The sequence below is a fragment of the Stegodyphus dumicola genome, chromosome 6 (assembly GCF_044657685.1).
Source record: "Stegodyphus dumicola isolate Sdum_Otavi_A_Nest chromosome 6, ASM4465768v1".
NCBI lineage: Eukaryota > Metazoa > Arthropoda > Arachnida > Araneae > Eresidae > Stegodyphus > Stegodyphus dumicola.
Window position 1 is genome coordinate 68894643 of NC_140773.1, and position 21872 is coordinate 68916514.

Here is a 21872-nt window from a genome sequence, read left to right on the forward strand (position 1 = left end):
TAAGTACTTAATCTGAGATTAGTGGCTCTTAGTATTTTCTCTTTCTCACTTTGTGATATTGTGTCAAAATATCATTTGTCCTGATTTTTTGTTTTATTTTTGTTCCAGTATTCTAAATAATGTTAATAACCAAATAATAATAAAAAAATAGTATATTTTAGTTACCGTAACTGAACATACAAATTTCAGGTTTTTTATGCATTGAATAAAACTGAAATATAGAACTACTAAATAGTAGTTCTATATTTCAGAAGTTCTGTACTTCAGTAGTTCAGTAGTAGAAATATAGAAGTTCTATATTTCAGAAGTACAGGATAATTGTGTAAACCAAAGTCGAAGTGAAGTGTGTAATAATTTTACATTGCAGTTCTAATGACCATTCTATCTTCATAAGAAATATGTGCAAATATAGATAGCTAACAGACTTAAAGGAAGGGTGGTAATTAATTGACTTATGCAAGGTTTGTTGGTCAACAAGGCATATAATAGGAAATTAACACAAATAATCTATAACTGTCTAACCATGTATTCAGAAGTGGTTAAGGAAATGTACTTACGTATGTAACGTTGGATTTGGAGCATAATATTGTTATGAATTTTGTATTTAGATGGGTTATTTTAGTAGAATCATAATTAAAATTGTTATTGTACTTTTCCTTAGTCTAAAGGCTTTTGCATTGAGAATTTTAATATCTCTCTTCCTTTTTTTTTTTTTTTTTTTTTTTTTTTTTTAGGAAAGTCTTATAAAAGAAGTGATCTAATGATTGTTTACTCTCAATACAGAAGTGTCATTTAAATGTTAGATTATTCATCATTGTTAGATTTGCATTAAAAGTTTTATGTGTCTGATATAGGAAATCCTTTATATCAGTAAAGTAAACATTTCACATTTTTTCAGTTAGCGAGTGAGGACAGTCTCCTTCATTTTACATGCTGACAACAAAAAATTTGTGTATTATGTTTTTAATCTGCCAATTTGCTATGGCATACAAGTAACAGACAGCAACATGTGTATTTATTTATATGCTATCTGCAGAAATTTTCTGACTACAATGCTGTTTATAAATCATCTGCTTTGTTAAATTAAGTTAGGTAATACTGAAAACCGCAGAGATTGCTAATGCCTTGGGAATGAGCGGGAGGGGGGGGGAAGTAGCCTTGCGACTAAAAACTGGAATCCAGAGGAGAAAAAGCGCCTCGGTGAGGATGGGGGGGAGTTAGTCCATTCTGTTGAGGCGAAAAGTTCTCCAACCTCCCGCGGCGAACTGTGAGGGTTGTTAACTGTAGAATTAACTGGAGAAATTTTTAAAAGGCGTGCAATGCGTTCAGCCTTCTCAGTGTCTGTTAATGCCATCGGGTCATTGACCATGCCCATTAAGGGGGGGGAATGTCGTGTTTTGGTTTGCGGAGCCGAGCGCTAGCTTCCCAAAGGCTATTGTCAGAAGTCTTTAAGGACTTAAGATAATTTGAGTATTTATCATCTGCATATTTCTTAATATCAGACTTGATCTCATTCTGGAGTCTTCGCAGTTGAACTCGAAAGTTTTCCAAACGTGTATTTTGCAATTCTCTGTGAAGACGGTTTTTAATTTTGATTTTCTCTTTAATGAAATCAGGTAATTTATAGTGATTAGACCTGAATTTGGGCTTGGAAGCAGCCGTGAACGCACTTCCCAGGGTTTGGTTGAGCCTGTCAATGGTTAAATCAACCACCTTATTATTGTTAATTTTGATAGGGGAAGAATACCATTTTCCAAAACAAACCGAAAGTTGTCCCAATTTGTTGAGACTTGTGCCGGTAAATTTTGATTCATTTTGGTAGTTTTAAAGGTGAGGTGAACCGGATAATGATCAGAGGACAATTCCGGGATCACTTTGATCGAATAATCTACAGGAATATTTTTGAATAAAGCCAAATCAATAATAGAAGGAGCACCTAACCCCCCCAGAATACTGGAAATGGGTAGATGAGTTCGGCGCAATAATTTGGATATGGGCGTCCTGAGCCCAAGTTTTGAGTTTATCACCATAGTTGTTGGCAGTGACACAATCCCAACTTCTATGACAGGCATTTAAATCTCCTGCGATAATCAGGTTATTTGCAACACCACTGAGTTTTCTGAGATCAGAGATAAATGCTGGTTCCTGTCTCGGAGGCATATAGCAGGACGCTACTGCTATTTGGAATATGAATTTGAATAATAGTTGCTTGTAGAGCCTCCAGTGGTGGCGTGGGAATCCTAGAATGTTTTAAAGAGCGTTTTACATAAATGCTAGTACCGCCACCAGCACGAACAGTGTCTCTATCATTTTGGTAGCAGAAATAATTCGTGATGAGTCCCTCAACCAGATGTGTCTCCTAAACGAGGAAGAGGGCCATGTGGTGCTCATTAATAAAATCCCGGACTTCATGAATCTTCTTCTTGATGCCATTCGCATTCCAGAACGAGATCAGGAGGCTTGCTTCACTTCTAGAAGAGTTAAACGTGAGGCCGTTAATTCAGGAGGCCGACGTAGGCCTCGTAGATTAGGAAGCCTGCTCAGGTCTGGTGGAGACAGTCCGGAGCTGTGGCAGGGCATTTCTGAAAGCCTGGAGGAGTGTGTTATGATCAATTCCAAATTCAGAAGAAATTTGGAACACACTCCTCAGGGTGTCTGTACAACTGTAGTCCTCGGCGGTCGGGGCTGGAGCCTGGGCCGGTAGTATTGGCTGAGGAGCAGGTCTCTGTGCCGGGGCTTGCTTCTCCATCGGTGCAAGTCCGGGATTTTTCCGTCCGGAAACGATCGTACTAAAAAGCGGATCTGTGCTGCTACGAGGAGGTTTTGCTGGTGCTGGTACAAATTTTGTTTTTCCGTTATCTTTTCGAATATTGGGGGTTTTGCCCTTGTTCATTGGATTTCAAGGGCAGTGGAACCAGTTGGCTGCATGCCGACCAAGGCAGTTCGCACAGGTGTTTGCCTCTTCCGGATCCTTGGTACACTGGTACGCATAATGAGGGCCAGCGCACCGTAAACATTTGATCGGCAGTGTACACACTGCGAAACTGTGAAAATATCCTTGGCAGCGCCAACACTGGCTCGGCCCCTTTTTTCCTAGATGCTTCTCAACTTTAATTTCCACTCCAAACATCAATGTCTCCTCAAAAATGTCGTAGACATTTAAAGAGGGATTTAACTGTATTAAAAACAAGGGCATCGGATAACGGGATTTGTGTCGCCTTAGTTGTGTGACGCTTATCACTGAGTAACCAATGAGTTGCAGTTCTGATTTGATTTTATCTGGTTTTGCATTGCTTGGCAGTCTGCATAACATGGCCTTTACAGGGCGATCTTGTTTTAAATTGAGCGATTTGTACTCGGCCCTCTGATTGGTAAGAATTTGGGTGACCGAGCGGTAATCATTTTCGTCTTGCATCTCTATACGTAAATATTTGCCATTCATGCAGCAGATGGCAGTAGGAACTGTGGACTGCACAAGCGAAGTCAAAAATTCAAAATCCTTAGAGTCGACGAAAAAATATGGAATTTTCCTTTTCGACCCTTCGAAAGAGCTAGTAGTGGGGGGGGGGGTTAGTACCAGATTCAGCATACTCCTCATGACTGTCATTTTCCCTCGGCTGAGGGGGCTGATTGTGCTCTGCTGGCTGAGTGGGGGCGGGAGAGCATCAGAGCTTTCACTCCAAAATGGAGGCAGGCTATTGTTTGAAACAGGTGTTGTGTCCTCATGGCTTTGCTCACCACGTGCAACAAGATGGTGGGTTAGCTCTTGGAATCCATCTTTGTCCACCTTATGAACTTTTTCGGTTTTAGGAGAATCAGGATTACTTTCACGTTTATTTAGAGATAGTTTTTCTAGTTTTTTGCTATTACTAGCTAGAATTTTCTCTGCGTGCAATTTAGCAGGTTTAAGTAAAGGTCTTTTAGTTGGTGAATTTTGGGCAACATTTTTGGCCAAAACAGTCTTTTTAGTATCAAATTTAGAGGAATAACCATTAACATTTTTAGTAACATTTACTAATTTCTGAATACATTCCTCCTCTGTAGGAGGAATATTAAATAGTGGTAAATTAAGGCGCTTGGCAAGAGAAGTAAGAGTACTAAGCGTTACCTGAGATTCCTGACGAACACACTTCAGGTCGAAGCTTGGAAGTGGCGTTGATTGTCAGGCTCTTGAAAGATTCTGCTCCAGTTTTGTAAATCTTGACTTCAGGAGGTAGAGCTGCTTTATGTCGAGTAATAAGTTGTCCGGATTGATATCAAGGTTCGATTTATCCAAAGAGCCAGGGATCGTTGACTAGGAATCTGTAACTGCCGATGTATCCATCGCGTCGGCGGTAAGGCTGGGGGAGGTGCCGCCATTGTTTGTCATACCAAATGTTCATAAACCATAGCTATTTAGCTACTGAAATTAATATAAGGCATTGTTTCATTCTTGGATCATAAATGATTACTTATAAAAAATATAAAACAGTTTCTTGCGCACAAAGGCAATGGATAATTTAATCTAAGACAAGTTATAGTTATTTACAGTTAAAGTTATAGTTGTGGTTATTTTAAATATACATCAAATCCCTTCCTCCACTTTATCAACACTAATAAAAATAGCAAATAATATCAATACAAGTATATTCACAATATGACATACAATAAAAAAAAGTTACATAAAAATTATATATGCAATATGTTACATTATTTTATTCCATGACAAAGTCTCTATATCTTGAAGGTTGTCTAATCAACTGTCCACTTCTTGTTATTGTATTATTGGATAGATTATTCTGTTGATTTCCTATATTAACAGGCACAGAAACATTCTTAGGGCTTCCATTTGAATTTTCCTCTTTATTTAATACTATATCATCATAATCATTATTAACTTTGTAAGGTGATTTTGAAAATTTTATATGGTGTCTGTTTCTTTGTAATATTTCCCCATTTGAATTTCTTGCAATATAGGATCTAGGATCTTTATGTTTTGAAATTACTTCACCATTATCCCATTGCCCAGTTCTAAATTTGAACAAGGTTATACTATCTGCAGGTTTTAACTCAGGAAGATTCTGTGCGGTTCTATCATAATAATATTTTTGCCTAGCTTGAAGTGCACGAAATTTAGAATGTTTGTTTATCTTAGTATTTAACAATTTATTATTGATAGGTAATTTTGTCCTTAATCTTCTATTAAGTAACAATTATGCAGGAGACAAATTTATTCCAATAATTGGGGTATTTCGATATTCCATCAAGCCTACACTTATATCTTGCACTTTTCTCATGATATTTTTCACTATTCCTACAGCTTTTTCAGCCAACCCATTACTTTGAGGATATCTGGGGCTACTAAATTTAAGTTCGAAATCCTAATCTTCAGTAAATTTCTTAAATAAGTAGCTATTACAGGGATTATTGTTGCAAACGACTTCATTTGCAATACCATACCTGGCAAAGATGCATTTTAACTTAATCATAATTTCATTTGCTGTCTTATCTTTTATGTTAGAAACCTCAATCCATTTAGAGTAATAATCGATAACTACTAAGTAATTTTGATTACCAAATTGCAAGCTACCTAGGGCAATTTTTTCGAATGGTTTAGTTGGAATTTCATGTTGCATTAGAGGTTCTTTTTGATTTCTATTTCTGAATTTTTCACATATTTCACATTTGAAAACAAGCTGCTCAGTGTTATTTGTCATATCTCTGGCCAGTAAAAAATTTCACTGGCTCTTTTACATTTCAATTCCAAAGTGCGCTTCATGAATTAATTGCAACATATCTTTTCTCAAACCATAAGGTACAACTAATTTTTCATTAATAAATAACAAGTCGTCATTAATATAAAGATCATTTTTAACTTTAAAGTATGTTTTTACACTACTATCTACTTTTTTGTAACATTTAGGCCAACCCTCTTTAATATATTTCATAACTATTTGCAAATCTGGATCTGATTCAGTTTCTTTTCTAAACTGCATCACTCTTTTTTCACTCATAGGCAAATATTTTGAAATAATATGAACAACATTTAGCATTTCAGGATCATCACTGATAGTTTCATTCACAGGATATGCTCGTGACAAAGTGTCAGCAAAAAGCATTTGATTACCTGGAACATAATTTATCTCAAAATCATACTTTAGTAATTTTAAGATCATCCTTTGCATTCTAGACGAGATTTTATGCAATGGTTTCTTAACAATTACCATTAACGGTTTATGATCACTTTGTACTGTGACTTTCCGTCCATAAACAAAATTGTGGTACTTTTCAAAAGAAAATACTATGGCCAATAGCTCTTTTTCGATCTGCGCATAGTTTTTTTGACTGTTAGTCAGGCTGCGAGACACAAATGTACAGGCTTACCCTTTTGAATTAGATACAATCCTAGGCCATCCTTCGAACTATCACAGTGTATAATTATATCCTCATTACCACTGAAAACTTTTAAAATTGGAGTTTTGGTTAGCAGTTGTTTGATGTTGTTAAATGATTCTTCCTGAGTTTCTCCCCAATTACATTCCACCTTTTCTTGAATGATTTCTCTTTAAGGAGCAGTAACTTTAGATGCATTAGGTATAAATTTTGACAGAAAATTTAACATTCCTAACACCCTCCTTACTTTTCAAAAACTTCAGTTTTTGATTTTGGTAATGGCATATCAATAATTGCTTTAATATGACTAGGATCGGCTTTTACACCGACTCAGAAATAATTTGGCCTACATATTTGACTTCCGGTATCCTATATTGTAATTTATTAGGATTAAATTTCATATTTATAGACCTAGCTCTTTCAAGAACCTTAAAGATAATTATATCATGAGTAACCTCATCAGATCCTGCAATTATGATATCATCAAAATAAACTTCCACACCCTCAATATCACCAAATAATTTTTGGTTTCTTTTCTGAAATATTTCTGGGGAGGAGGATATTCCAAATGGCATTTTATTAAATTTATGTCTTTCATAAGAAGTATTAAATGTACATAGTTCATAACTAGCTTCATCTAGTGGTACATGCCAAAATCCATCTTTTAAATCTACAACTGAAAATACTTTTTTACCTTCTAACGTACTAATTATATCATCTGGAGAAGGAATTTGATAGTGTTCCCTTTTAATTACTTTATTTAGATCTCTAGGATCCAAGCATAATCTCAGACTCCCATTAGGTTTTTCAACTATAACCAGACTTTGAACCCAATCAGTTGGTTTATTTACTTTCGATACTATCCCTTCTCTTTTAAGTTTATCTAAAGTATCTTTTAATTTAGGCTGTAAAGCCTAGGAACACGTCTTGGGAGGTGCATTACTGGTATTGCATCATATTTAAGGGTTATATGATATGGTTCATCAGGAAATTGTCCTGTACCTGTAAATACATCTTTATACTAAGCAATTAAATCATTTTTATTAATGATATTGCACTTTAAGGAATCAATCCTTTCAATTAGCATTAATGCAGAACAAGCTGTTAACCCTAATATAGGCTTAGATCTTACATCAAAATTAATTATAAGAGTACCTTCTGGTTTTAACTTAAAATTACCATATGCAGTTAACAACAAATCAGTTTCATTAAGTTTAGGCTTAAGTTTAACATTATTTAAAACATACAAAGGCAAAATATTTACTTCTGCACCAGTATCTAACTTAAAATCAACCTTGAAAAAGTTATTATTTACACACATTGTAATACATTACACCCATGTTTCACTTACCTTGTGAATATCCTTATTTACTTCATCAATAGAATTTGTTAGATCTTTGATTGATTTTGCACTTAATTAAATTCACTATGCCCGCTTACTGGTGGATCTATCATTACAGAGGCAACAAATAAACTATGTTCATTATATATACTAAGTTCATTATTTGGTATTCCAACTTCATAAATGTTCTTGGGACACCTTGCGGCAAAATGGTTCTTTACTTTGCATTTCGCACGTGTCTTTCCGAAAGCTGGACAGTCCCGATATTTGTGCCTTCTTCCGCACTTCTTGCAGTCATATTCTAGTGCTGATATCGATGACAATTTCGGTGGAATTGACTGTTTTGATTGATGCTGCTGTTTTCTATATTTCTTCACACTGTTCACAGTCGCTGGATCATCTTTCATGTTCCGGAGTTTCTCTTTGCTTGTTTCAGCAGCACGGACTATTTCTATAGCTTTTTGTAATCCTAGGTTAGATTCTTGAAGCAAACGTTCGGTCAGACTCCTATCCCGAATGCTTAATACAATACGGTTGCGAATCAATCCATTTTCTTGTTCAGCAAACTCACAAGTTGATGCTAAAGTCTTAACTGAGTGACATATAACTCAATTGTTTGTCCTTCTTGCTGGCTACACGAAAAGAATTTGTAACGTTCGTATACGACATTCTGCCGTGGTGAACAATAATCTTCAAAAGACTTCAAGACCTCTTCGTACTTCTCCTTATTCTCAGGTGGCTCAAATTGAAACGTGTTATAAATTTCAAGTCCTTCATTACCGAGCAAATTCAAAAGGATTGCAATTTTAGTCTTCCATTGGATTTTAGTCTTCCATTCCAAAGGATTGCAATTTTAGTCTTACCTGGCTTGGCATCTTTTTCCGTTGCAAGTAAATAGTTTTCTATCTCTTGCTTCCATTTTTTCCATTTTTCTTTAACATTTCCGACGGAGAATGTTAGCGGAGCAGGTGGTCTGAAATCCATTTTGCTCCTGACACCATGTAACTTCTTGTGTAGTTTGTTAAACTTGATAACTTGTATACTTTCAAAGTAGACTCAACTAATGAGTATATCTCAAGAATTCAAAATTTTATTATACATTTTTAAACAGTTCACATGACATTCAGCTAGCACAGTAACACATGCATCACAACAACGGAATCACATAGCATGAACGCCATTACAGTTAAAGTTATAGTTATTTACAGTTAAAGTTTTAGTTGTGGTTATTTTAAATATACATCACAACTATTACATTTTTTTGGATTAGGAGACGCCTTCCATTGGAAAATCAGGTAAATGTTTTTCTGGGGCATCTCTTACTTTTTCTGTCTCAGCAGCAACCAACTCTATTCAACACTTACTGGGTCTTCATTTCATTCAAAATTTTACATGCAGTTTTGTTATCAAAAATGCTTATGTTATAGCTTACTGTTGCTTTATCAGGATAATATCATCATATGAAACTTTGCCCACTACTCCAATTTGTGCAAATGTTGTGGATCAAAGAACTGTTCATTTATTTTTCTTCTTTTCTAAGACATGCCCTTTACAGTAAAACTTTGTTGAAGCTTATAATTGTCGCAGCTCTTTCTGAATGAACTCATGGCTATGGTTATAACTGTTCTGTATCTTCATCAATAACTTCCAAGCTTATGGTATTGTCTAGAGATAGAATGTTGTAAATAAATAAAAATTCCTCAGGTAAAACCACTCAAACTCTCTGCCTGCAATGCAGTCTGGCCCTCCAGGCCAAGTTCATGGTCTTATAAATCATTTGTATCTTATTTGTTACTAAGAATTAAACAATGGGATGTATTAAAATGATATTTCTAGAAGTCTCTGAGTGTTTATTCTGTGTCAGAGTTTACCCCAAAATACCATTGTTACTGATCTGAAAGGTTGTAACTCGATATACAGTTTGCTATCTGAGACATTGTCCAGGTAATTTTTTTTTTTTTTTTTTTTTTTGTGAACCAATTTATTCATGATCCGAGGTTCTGCTGTATTTAAAAAAATGTGGATGTTTTCTCAGACAGCCAGTATTTTCTTATAAATGGCAGAAGAGTATGATTGAAAAAAAAAAAAAAAAAAAAAAAAAAAAAAAAAAAAGGAAACATTTATAGAAGCTGAGATATTTTCTCCTTAGCTATATATAAATGTTATAATCAGGTGGCTAATTAAGTTACTTGGCTAGCTGGCCAAGCTTTGTTTCCCTTTTCTGCATGAATTCAGCCAGTAAGATTCCATGTTATGACATGTTATTATAAAGTGCTTTTTGTACCATTTTATGCTTTCCAACACTTGTTTGAAAATATAATAGTATGACTTGTTCCTGCCCTGTAGCAGGTTTTAAATTTTGATAAAAATTAAGTGCATTAGAATCCTGGTAAACTATTCAAGCATTGTTTATTAGAAGTTTGCAGGAAGAATAATGCGGTATATTTGCATTGTCAGTGATGGTGATTGAATCAGCATTTATCAGTTTATTGCTTGGTGCACCGATTGCTTGGAGTACCAAAGACAGTACTGAAAAGTACTGTAAAAAACAATAAATGTATTTACAGCAAACAATATTTGTAATGAAAGATTTATTTAAAAAGAAGATTTAATGAATTTTTAGAGGTTTTTGGGGGGATTATTTATATCCACACCAAACTGTTGCAGGACCCAGGATATTGCCAAAAAATGTTACACGCCTGTTTTGGCCAGTGTGCAGTGCCGAATTGCATAGATGCCAATTTTGTGCAATACCCCCTTTCTCCCCCGCCCCTTTTTTTAGCGAAAACATATTGCTGTACACAACAAAAAAAAGTTTTTCTCGAGAAAAATTAGTATTTTATTATGGATGTCTTGCTTTTCAAATTTTACTGAATGTTTGTTCTTGTACAGAATTCTTAATGTGCCATTATTTTAAAAATGGCTGTTGCCTTTCATGCATTAACTTTGTGAAAAATTAGTAGCCAACAGCTGTGCGAATGCTCTTCAAAATCACCAGTATGTTTATGAGTTTTCGGATAGGGGTTGTAAATCAGAAAGTACTATTTTCCCCTTTAAATTCACTTTCCTGGTTTTGAAAATGACTACAGATTTCCTCATGAGCTTTATTTTTGCAATCCCCATATATGCCTAGGAAACATACATTGATTAAAATACAGTCAAAAGTCTTTAATCCGGACTCGTCGGGACTTTGTCGATTCCGGATTATCGTTTTTTCCGGATTATAGATCATCAGTTTAAATCTGGTAAGATGGCATGCAGAAATTATAAAATTAAAAATATGAAACCGTAATTTATGAAATAAAGAGCAATTATGATCTAAATGGTATCAAAATTTAAAAAAAAAGCTTAATATATATTTGTTTACTTTATTAAACATTTCTTTCAACGTGCGCATGCATAAAGCATACATTGCACATAGTTGAAATTAGAAAATTGCAACCAGAAAACTATTTGATGTGTATTCGTGATATTTATAATAACGATGAATTTGATTTTAATCAAAGACAGAGTACATCGAGATGAAATACTACATTTAGTAAGGAATTATAAGCCAAATAAAATAAAAACATCTGCCCTGAAGATAAGGATAGTGCTGACAGATCAACTTCAGTTCATTCTGCGCTGCGATGTCCCCCCCCCACAGAGCAGTGTGAAATTGATAAACAGATTTGGGAATGATTAGAAAAACAAATCACCTCTCTGTCACTTTCTTCATGCCTTTATTTATTTTTTGCAGCAATTCCACTTTTTGTTTAATGGACATCGGAACATGCTTTCGCTTTGATATCGAAACATGCTTTTGCTTTTGAGAGCTCCAGAATTGGAAACTCTTTTTGACATAATTGAAAGTTCACGCTTACTTCTTAAAAAATTGCTCTAACAGTCTGCAAAAAAATAATAAGCCGGATCCAATTAAAAGATCAAGGAACAACGCAATCTGCAACATTAACTGAAATAGATAATTAGATCATTTTAGCTTAGCTTATACCGTCCGTTATACATTAAATGTGCATGCGTAAATGCACATATGCGTTTACGCATGCGCAGAAAGTTTGTAGCTTTGAGGTCCGGATTATAGATCATTCCGGATTATGGACATTCAGATTAAAGACTTTTCAGTATTATTTTTCCTAAAATTGATTGATTTTTCAAGAGCTAATATGATTACATATTATATAATATATCATATAATATACATATTATATAATATACCATATATATATATATGTATTATTATAGGTAAAAGCATGTCATGACAAACCTTCAGAAAAACCAGTAATGGATGACTATGAACAGTGTAGTCCTCAAGCCATTACGACTGTTAGAACGCATCCACTTGGTGAGTCTTGAAGAACTTTTCCATTTTTATAATTGTTCTGTTCAATTACTGAATATAACAATGAAGTATTAAAATTATTATGAGGAAAGTAAATTCAGTATTTCATTGTATTTTTATTGCCTGTTTGTAGTCATTAATGATTGTATTAATGACTACAAACAGTTTTCATTCATCAACTATAATGTGATAAAAACATAGCTGTTTGTGATAATGTTTTAAATATCATCATACAAATTTTATTAGTAGAACATTGATTTGTAAATTTAAGAATTTTTTTGCTTGATTTGGTTGAAACACTTAGCAGATCGAAAATTGAAATATTCAGATAATTTGTCCATGATGTTCAAATGTATTTTTGAATACCAAGGGAAATAGATGAAAAGTTTCCTGCTGTATTTAAAGGTGGTTCTCTTTTGAGTTTAATAAATATTTGAATTTTGCACTACCAATGTTGTAGTGATGTAACTACACTTAATTAACTGGTTTTATAAATGAACACATTGAAGCAGCCTTATTGAAGTTAATTTTAAAATTCTGAGATTCTGAAGTTTTTATAATGTGATATTTCTTCCTATTGCCCTGTAAGCTCTTCTGTTGCCTCTTAAGGTAATAATTGTGTTAAACTGAATAAGTAACATGCTTGCTGAATATCTGAAAATAAGGAGAATATGTTACTAATGTAGAAAATAGAGGAATCTAAATTAATCAATTTAAAAAACTATGATCATTTAAAAAAGAAAAATTATAATGATATTCTGTGAATGGAAAAATAATATAGATAAAATAAGTTTTCATAAAGAACTTAGTGCTTAAATTTATTTCTATATTATTTATAAATATTGGCATTGAAACATAAACTTGTTTTTTTTAATTGTATTTCAGTGAATTTATAATATATAGTATTGCAGTTAGTGCAGAAATTCATAAAATTCTATGGATAAGAATGGTGAAAATTTTGTTATGTAAATTTGTTTTTAAGATTATATTGACTGAATAGCTTTGTACCACAGAATTCTCGAACTATTACTCTCATTGTTCAGCTTGACCTATAATGAAAAAGCCTTTTTTCTAACTTGGGGGAAAAAACAGGCGTTAGATTTTTTTTCACATTCACACAGAATAAAGCTTTTCTCCATTTCTATTTCCATTCTCTCTCATCCAGGCATTCCTTGCTGTTAGTATATGAGAAGAATAATGAGATAATTTGTTATTTTTAGCGTGAATCACTATCCAGATTTCTAGTCTTCAAACTCAGTAATATACAGGGTGGTTATAATTAAAGTTCCACTTTGAAATGGTCATAAAAAGAAAACTACTGGACTAAATGTTATCAAACTTGGTAATCTTTTAAAGGAAGACATGGAAATTTATTTTCCGTGAAAAAAACTTAAAAAAATTGCCACTAGGGGGGAAATGGCGCTATATGGAATATTGTTAAATGAAATAAGACGTGAAGGCATCGCTTTAAAATATGTACAAGTGTTTCTGAAACGTGTTACAAAGCATGTTAAGTGTGGCCTACACCATTTTCCGAAAGCAAGTTAGGGCCCACCAGCGGCCAAGCAGTAAAGTTGCTGAACGCTTGTAGTTCGGCCCGAGGTTCGAATCCCACGAACGGGCTGGCTGCATGGGCGTTTTTGTGTTTTTCCCCATGTGTAACGTGTATACAAGCCAGTTTCCCTTAGAAAGTCCTCCACGAAGGCACGCCTCCCCTTAGGCAGCTAGCCCTCGAGGCTTTGCCATAATCACACACACATATAAATATATTCGAAAGCAAGTTAAATCGTATTACTGTATTTTCAACAGCAGCTCTTAGCATATCTGAAAGAATGTTACAGAATATCGATGTATCGCATCTTTTAATTACACCAAACTGTTCAGATTATTTTCTTCTTTCTGCTGTGAGCCAGTTAAAGCCATTGTAGTTTGGCACAAACTCACAGACTCTTTCATTTTAGAAATGATTAAAAATGTTTCAAACCGGTATCCATGTCGTAGGGTGAAATCCAAGCTTCAAAAATGACAAATTAGCGATCTGTAAGAAAATGAATTCTGGAATGTGCACACATTTGCGAGTGATTTGTGATCTAACATTTTCTAATCACTAATTTGTGGTTTTCAAGAACAAATTTCTCTGTTACACGAATGGCACACTCGACTTTTATCGCCTTAAACACCTTTAAGTGGTAATTTTGTTTAGGTCAATATTTCTTAAGGACATACAACATGTTAAACTCATGTAACAAAAGGTTGAGTTAGAATCCAAATCTTATTTCATTTTAACACTATTGCATACAGCGCCATTTCCTCCTGGTGGTGAGTTTCGGAACTCTTTTTTTTGGGGGGGGGCACATAAATTCCCATGAAATCGTTTACATGATTACCTAGATTGATAACATTTGGTCTAGTATTTTCCTTTTGTGGCCATTTGAAAGTGAACTTTAATTCTAACCACGCTGAACAATATTTTGACTCTAATATTTTTGTTTATATTTTTTTCTAACTGCAGCTTCTGAGTAATATTGCACGAGCTTCGAGCAGATGTAATCGTTTTCTTTACTCTATCGGGTTTTTTTTATTCATTATCTATTCATATTATTATTATCTATGCTTTGTAACAGTTTATGTTTCAGAGAATGGCAACATACTATGTTCTTCTTTTTAGAGAGTTAGTGTAACTTTTGTTTTCCTCATTTGAGAGTATGAGTAAAGGAATTATTTAATTATTGTAGAGTCATAAATAACTTAAGAGATATAGATAGTCATTTCCGAGTAATAAATAGTTCTTGAGATAACAAATTTGGTGAGAATTTTTCAACACACCCTGTATATTTGTACATATTGGAGCTGTATGAGGTTCATTTTTCCACTGGTTTTAACTGATCTTAATGCAGTGCTGAGTAATAATTTGTGCCTACTTAAAGAATTATAAGATATTTTGTGTTGTTTTATGGATGAGGAATCATGTAGCATTTATAGCTGTAATTAAAATTTTCCATTGTAATGCTGATTATTGTAATGTTAATTTTGCATTAATGTTGATTATAGGAATAGAATAATTAATATTTTAGAATTTTTGGCTAGTTTTTTACTGCATAAAGTTGCAGTAATATATAACTAAAATTTCTAAAATATTCATTATTCTATTCTTCTAAATATTCTGGTGTAGTAAAAAGTATGTCAAAATTATGTATTTCTCTATTTATAAATATACTTTTCTGGTTAACATATATTTGTAAGCACACCTTTCATTTGGAATATATACTTTAACCATCTAACTTCAATTGAAACGCCACTTTTTTTTTTTTTTTTTTTTTTTTTTGTAAAAAAATGCTTTAGGGATTTAGTGTTTAAGAATTAATTTCCTTTATGATATGTATAAGCCAAAATTGTAAATTACATCTGTGATGATAGTGTGAAGGTAAAGGTTATGATGGTGCAGCTTGACTTTTGGGGTCATGAATTCAAATCTCTTACTCTTTTTACACCTTGTATGCAACTTTTTGAGCTCTGTGTTCCAATTTGATTTATACTTGTGTTTTATAATTCATTTCTGTTTTATGTGCATTAAATCTAATTCAAGCAGATGTAATCGTTTTCTTTACTTTATCGGTTTTTTTTTATTCATTATCTATTCATATTATTATTATCTATGCTTTGTAACAGTTTATGTTTCAGAGAATGGCAACATACTATGTTCTTCTTTTTAGAGAGTTAGTGTAACTTTTGTTTTCCTCATTTGAGAGTATGAGTAAAGGAATTATTTAATTATTGTAGAGTCATAAATAACTAAAGAGATATAGATAGTCATTTCCGAGTAATAAATAGTTCTTGAGATAACAAATTTGGTGAGAATTTTTCAACACACCCTGTATATTTGTACATATTGGAGCTGTATGAGGTTCGTTTTTCCACTGGTTTTAACTGATCTTAATGCAGTGCTGAGTAATAATTTGTGCCTACTTAAAGAATTATAAGATATTTTGTGTTGTTTTATGGATGAGGAATCATGTAGCATTTATAGCTGTAATTAAAATTTTCCATTGTAATGCTGATTATTGTAATGTTAATTCTGCATTAATGTTGATTATAGGAATAGAATAATTAATATTTTAGAATTTTTGGCTAGTTTTTTACTGCATAAAGTTGCAGTAATATATAACTAAAATTTCTAAAATATTCATTATTCTATTCTTAGAGATTTTTAAAGCCCCTCCCCAAAAAAAAACTTAAGGATCTGTTTCCATAACTGCTGTGCGGACACATTGCATATGCGTTTCTTCAATCGGCAAATGAACTGACTTTGTTTGACATCTGTGATGCGTTGTGGCGCATGGCAAGCTGAACCATGTTCAGCTTCTATCATACATCTGTGGAAGCACTGACGTCACGTAGTAAAAAAGAAGCAATCAGGTGCTGTCACCAAAAAAATAACCAACAGAAGTAGGGCTGAGTGCTAGATAAAGGAAAGAATGTTTCGCTAAAAAATACTTATTTTCTCATTATAGCGAGAAATCTGCATACTGAAAAAGATGGCAATCTACCAAATTCAGTTAAAGGGGTAAAAAACTGCAACTACAGTACTAGAGTCGCAGTTATCGCATAAACCAGTGATAACTGTCACGAAAATAAGATGTAAAAAATATAATTTAAGTCCATGAAATAGCAAAATTTGTCTTAACAATTATTTCCCAATCCTACTTCTACATTCACGTTTACTTTTAATGAAAATTAGTATGTAACTAACTGTGTCGAACTGCTATAGCAAATCAGATAAGCTTTAACTATCAAATTAATTTTAAAAAATAAGAAGATTTTTTTAAAAAACAGATAAAAAAACTAATAACGTGATTTATAAATTAGTTTGATAACCTTTTAAATATTCTGGTGTAGTAAAAAGTATGTCAAAATTATGTATTTCTCTATTTATAAATATACTTTTCTGGTTAACATATATTTGTAAGCACACCTTTCATTTGGAATATATACTTTAACCATCTAACTTCAATTGAAACGCCACTTTTTTTTTTTTTTTTTTTTTTTTGTAAAAAAATGCCCTAGGGATTTAGTGTTTAAGAATTAATTTCCTTTATGATATGTATAAGCCAAAATTGTAAATTACATCTGTGATGATAGCGTGAAGGTAAAGGTTATGATGGTGCAGCTTGACTTTTGGGGTCATGAATTCAAATCTCGTACTCTTTTTACACCTTGTATGCAACTTTTTGAGCTCTGTGTTCCAATTTGATTTATACTTGTGTTTTATAATTCATTTCTGTTTTATGTGCATTAAATCTAATGCTTTATTTATTTAAATTTTCCCCACAAGGATTTATTTTGAAATTCGTAACATAATAGTAATTTAAGGCATACTGCCTCTCTCTCTGTGTATATATATATACATATATTACGAAACAATTTATAAATATGCCTAATATTTCCATGCTTTTAAGCTTCTGAAAATTATCATTGAAGGCATAAGGTAAGAAATTTAGAACTAATGTTTGACAAAGACAAAGACCAAAAAATGTTGAAATTCATAATTAATAAATTTCAAATAATCTTATATATGCAACAAAGAAATTTAATAAATGTAAATACCAAAACTTTTAAACAATCAATACCCCAATTAAAAAATGTTTTAAGAAATTTAAAAAAAAAAAAAAAAAAAAAAAAAGAACATAACAGAAGAGGAATTCAGTCAACTTCATCAGGGGAAAGGAATACTGAAATCATTTGAAATCTCTCTTCTACAAAATTCCTTGCTTTTCTGTATCCAGAATTAGCCGATGAACCATTTCAATGTACTTTAATTATAATAGTTCACCCAAAAATTGTGGCCCTTCCCCAAATCAAGGGAAAAAAATTCTAATTAGAATTTTGTACCTTAAATAAAGAGAATTCTATTTTGTTTAAAGAATTGTAACCGAAAGTGAAAAATTAAAATACTTCAGGGGAAAAAATAAATCAAAATTTTATCTTTAAACATATATCATGTAATCCAAAGAATTTTAACCCCTTCGCGCCGGTAGCGCAAACGCGTGCTTATCGCGGAGGCCGGCAGTGTCTTACACGAGCGTCTGTCCAGGACCGGGGGCTTTTTTGCTACTAAGCCTAAATCCATGAAATTTCCGAAGTATCAACGCATTGTTTAATAATGCTCTATAGAGTAACTCTATATAGTAACTCTATATAGTGCTCTATATAGTAAACGGCTTATGCTTTATAGATATTTTTTTATATACTTTAATTACCTTATTTCTTGTTTAAATGCATATTTTACACATTTTATTTTCATTACTCACCATTTTATGACTTTTAACATTATACATCTGAAAACTAAATATATTACTTAAAATTCTCTTTTTGTATGAAAAATTTGAAAACAGGGATCTACACATAGTCCTACGTTACATTCCTTGCACTCGTAATAACTCATTTGCCGTTTTGGAGGATTTTTCCGGGAATGTGAACAAATGAAGCATCGTTGTCTCATTTTCAGTCTCTTCTGAACAAAGTTTTGGAAAATGTCTTTCGGTTAATCTTTCAGAATCAATATCTGAAATATTTTGCATCATTTCTGCTATTTCATGCTCTGTTAAACATTTTCGATGCTTCGACATTTCAACGGTAAAAACAGAAGGAATTCACGTCTAAAAAGATCTAATTATTTTCTAAAAACTGAACTGCAAACCGAAATACCCAACGCTTTAGCGAAAATAAAACTTCTCTACTTCAATAAACAACTACCACGTGCGAATTTAAAGAGACGTCATAAATCACGCCATTTGGAAACATTTATTTCCCCTTTTGTTTATATAATCAAAAACACGTGTATGTGAGTCATGCTTCTCTCATTTCGAGTAGAAGGTCTAATGTACATGTATCTGAAACCATATGGACATACAGTGCCATCTTGTGGCAGAAATTATAGTTTTCAAAACGTTCCAGGACGCTGGCACAAAAATACGTGACAGTCGGGGCTAAACGGGAAAATGCTCTGGCACGCCTGCGTGTCGGCCGGGAAGTGAGTGTGTTTGTTGCTGGCACGTAGACGTGACAGTCGGCGCGAAGGGGTTAAACTTTAGTGAAATTAAAAACTTAGGTGAAAAAACTTAATTAAAACTCACAATAAGTAATTTAAAAACCTTGAGCACTTTCATTAGGCCTCAATGGAAGCTAGGAATATTGCGACTGTAGTAATTTACAGGTTTGCCATTTTGGTTTCATTGGCGAAACTAAAAATCTTGGCTAGAAAGTAATTGCTCAAAAGGCTAAAATTTGGAACATGAGATGGAATTTTGAAACCTAATGAAAAACTTATAGTTAAATACTTATAGATAAATATTGCAGTAATTTTTTTTAAAATTTTGACAAAGAAAAACTACTGTATTAATTGAAAGAAATTAAAGTAAATTCTGACTTTTTTAAAACAAAAATGGGAATAAAGGACATCATTCAGTTTAAAACTGTAATTAAATTTTAAAATCAATTATTCTTTAAAAATATTAGACTAAAAAAGTGCCTAAAAAGTGGTCAAAAAGCTTTTATTAACTGTTCTGTAGATTTGAGTAGAAAAATCCATAAAGTTTAATTTTAGATTTTTTTAAAAATGTAAATTAAAATTATAGAAAAAGGAAGTAAAGGAATTGTTATTAGAAAAGTAAAAAGTCTTCACATCTTGGATTTATCATGACGACTTTGAAAATATATATGGCCCTTGTTTAGTAACAGAATAGTAATTAAAAGTAAGAATAAATAAAAAATCAAAATAAAAACCTATAAACAGTAAACATCCTTCTTTATCCTTCTCTTTTAGATATTTCAGATAAGAAATTCATACTTTTAAAAATCTGATGTGTACACCACATGACTTCCTTGTACGGAATATTAAATTATACACATTTTTTCTTGCATTTCATTTAAACATATTGGATTTAATTAAATCTACTTCGCCGACAGCGCATAAACCAGAATAGAATAAATGCATTCTTTAAAATTCACTGTATTTGTTTACCATAACGACACTCTGGCGCTAGGTTCATTTAACAGTATTATATTTCGTTCATATTATAACTCAGAATGCACAAAATTTATATCATTTAAAAAATTATCTAATCATTGCCACATATTCTATTCAAATACTATAATAAAGCTAGAATGATGTATAAAAGAAAAAGAAATTAAGCAAACAAAACAAAAAAGAAACAGTTTTCCACAGACGATTGAGTAATTCTCATTCAATTAATTCAGTTCTCACTTCGCGACAAGGCAAAAATACATAAAAACTTAAAATATCTGTATTAAAAATTATGAAGTAAATCTTAAACACTTATTTCCTCGAAAAAATTCCAGAAAGTATTAAGCATGATTTAATTCGCAATAATAAATGAAGGCGTTATCTTTGTTGTTGCGAAGCTAAGTTTCTCAAATTGGCAACAAATCCACTAGTCTGCTGTTTCAAATGTAAACAATCAATGGCCGCAATAAAAAAAAAAAAAAAAAAAAAAAAAAAAAGAGGCTTAGCGGCACTTAAACAACTTTAAAATTGTTGATAATTCTAAAAATATTGCATACAGATTTACTAAAGGCATAAAAACCTTAACCGGAAGATAAAAACAACATAATTCAATCATTTTTAAAGCAAAAAATGTACAATTTACAAACATATACGAGTAAAGAAACTGAGATCACTGAGCCGGGTAACAGAGTGGATATATATATAAATATATTTATATACGTTTGGTGCGGCCAATTGCAACCAAAATACAAGGTGCACATCTACATGTTATAGCAGTCCTATATACAAAATTTCAACGTTCTGAGTTTACTCATTTTTGAGTTATGCAATATACGTACGTACGTACATACGTTCGTACAGACGCCATGAAAAATTCTCTTCAGAATTCATTTTTAAAGCAGTTATATAATTTTTTTGGAGGAAAAGAGTATTTTATTCAGTCCTTACGTACAGATATCACGCAAAAACATCGTTAAATTGCATTCGATAGCGGTCAAAATGTATATTTTCGTTGAAATATGCTGCCTGAAACTTTTCCTTTTTACTTTGTACAAGGAAGTAAAAAGTATTATAGGGTGCAGACTACTTCAGATTAAAAGATTATTAATGAATTTTTGAAGGAATTTCATTATCTTTTAAAATTTTAGTGAGAATTAGAATTTATTCTTTTTGTTCGTATTTCAGTGCAAACTTTTATTAATTCTGTTAATTTGGTTAATAATAGTATTTGCTATAACTTTTTTAGATAGGTTGGGGTTCCAATTTTTTAGTCGAAAAATTAAAATCTATGGTTATGAATATTTCTGTTTGGTTTTTATTGGTCTTTTTTAGTTTTAGACAGTTTGAGTAAATGTTACTGTTTTTGATGAGATTAAAATTGTTAAAAGTAATAATGTCATCAAAATATCTATAAGTGTGTTCAAATTTACTGAAATCGTTAGCAGAAAGGCTCTTTAGGAATTTGTATTTTTTTGAAAATACAAATAAGTTACAAATGAGTGGAATATGGACTTCCCATTGGAATTCCTTGCTTTTACAGGTAAAGAATGTTTAATGTAGTTATTGTATAATGAAAAATGCAGAAATTCTTTCCATTTTTGTAAATCCAGAATATTAAGTATTTCTGGAAAATCTAATTTCTAAAATACTTTCATAAATTTCATTGAGTGGCAGAGATGTAGGTTTTCAAAGTCATAGCACTTAATATTGTAAATTTTAAGATTTCTAACTTCTTCAGGGATTTTCAGGTTATTGTTAATAATCCAGCAGAAGTTTTTGTCTTCTTTAACTTGTTC

General features: G+C 32.4%; 1 protein-coding gene across 4 annotated transcripts in view; it reads left to right on the forward strand.

The window, feature by feature from the left end:
* The window catches only part of LOC118200281 (insulin-like peptide receptor), a 529147-nt gene that overhangs the window by 420997 nt on the left and 86278 nt on the right, over window positions 1-21872 (forward strand). For all 4 annotated transcript variants that reach the window (XM_085818478.1, XM_085818480.1, XM_085818477.1 and 1 more), the window contains one exon: window positions 11957-12056. In XM_085818478.1, the coding sequence (XP_085674604.1) occupies window positions 11957-12056 (100 nt within the window). The remainder of the gene's footprint in view (window positions 1-11956; window positions 12057-21872) is intronic.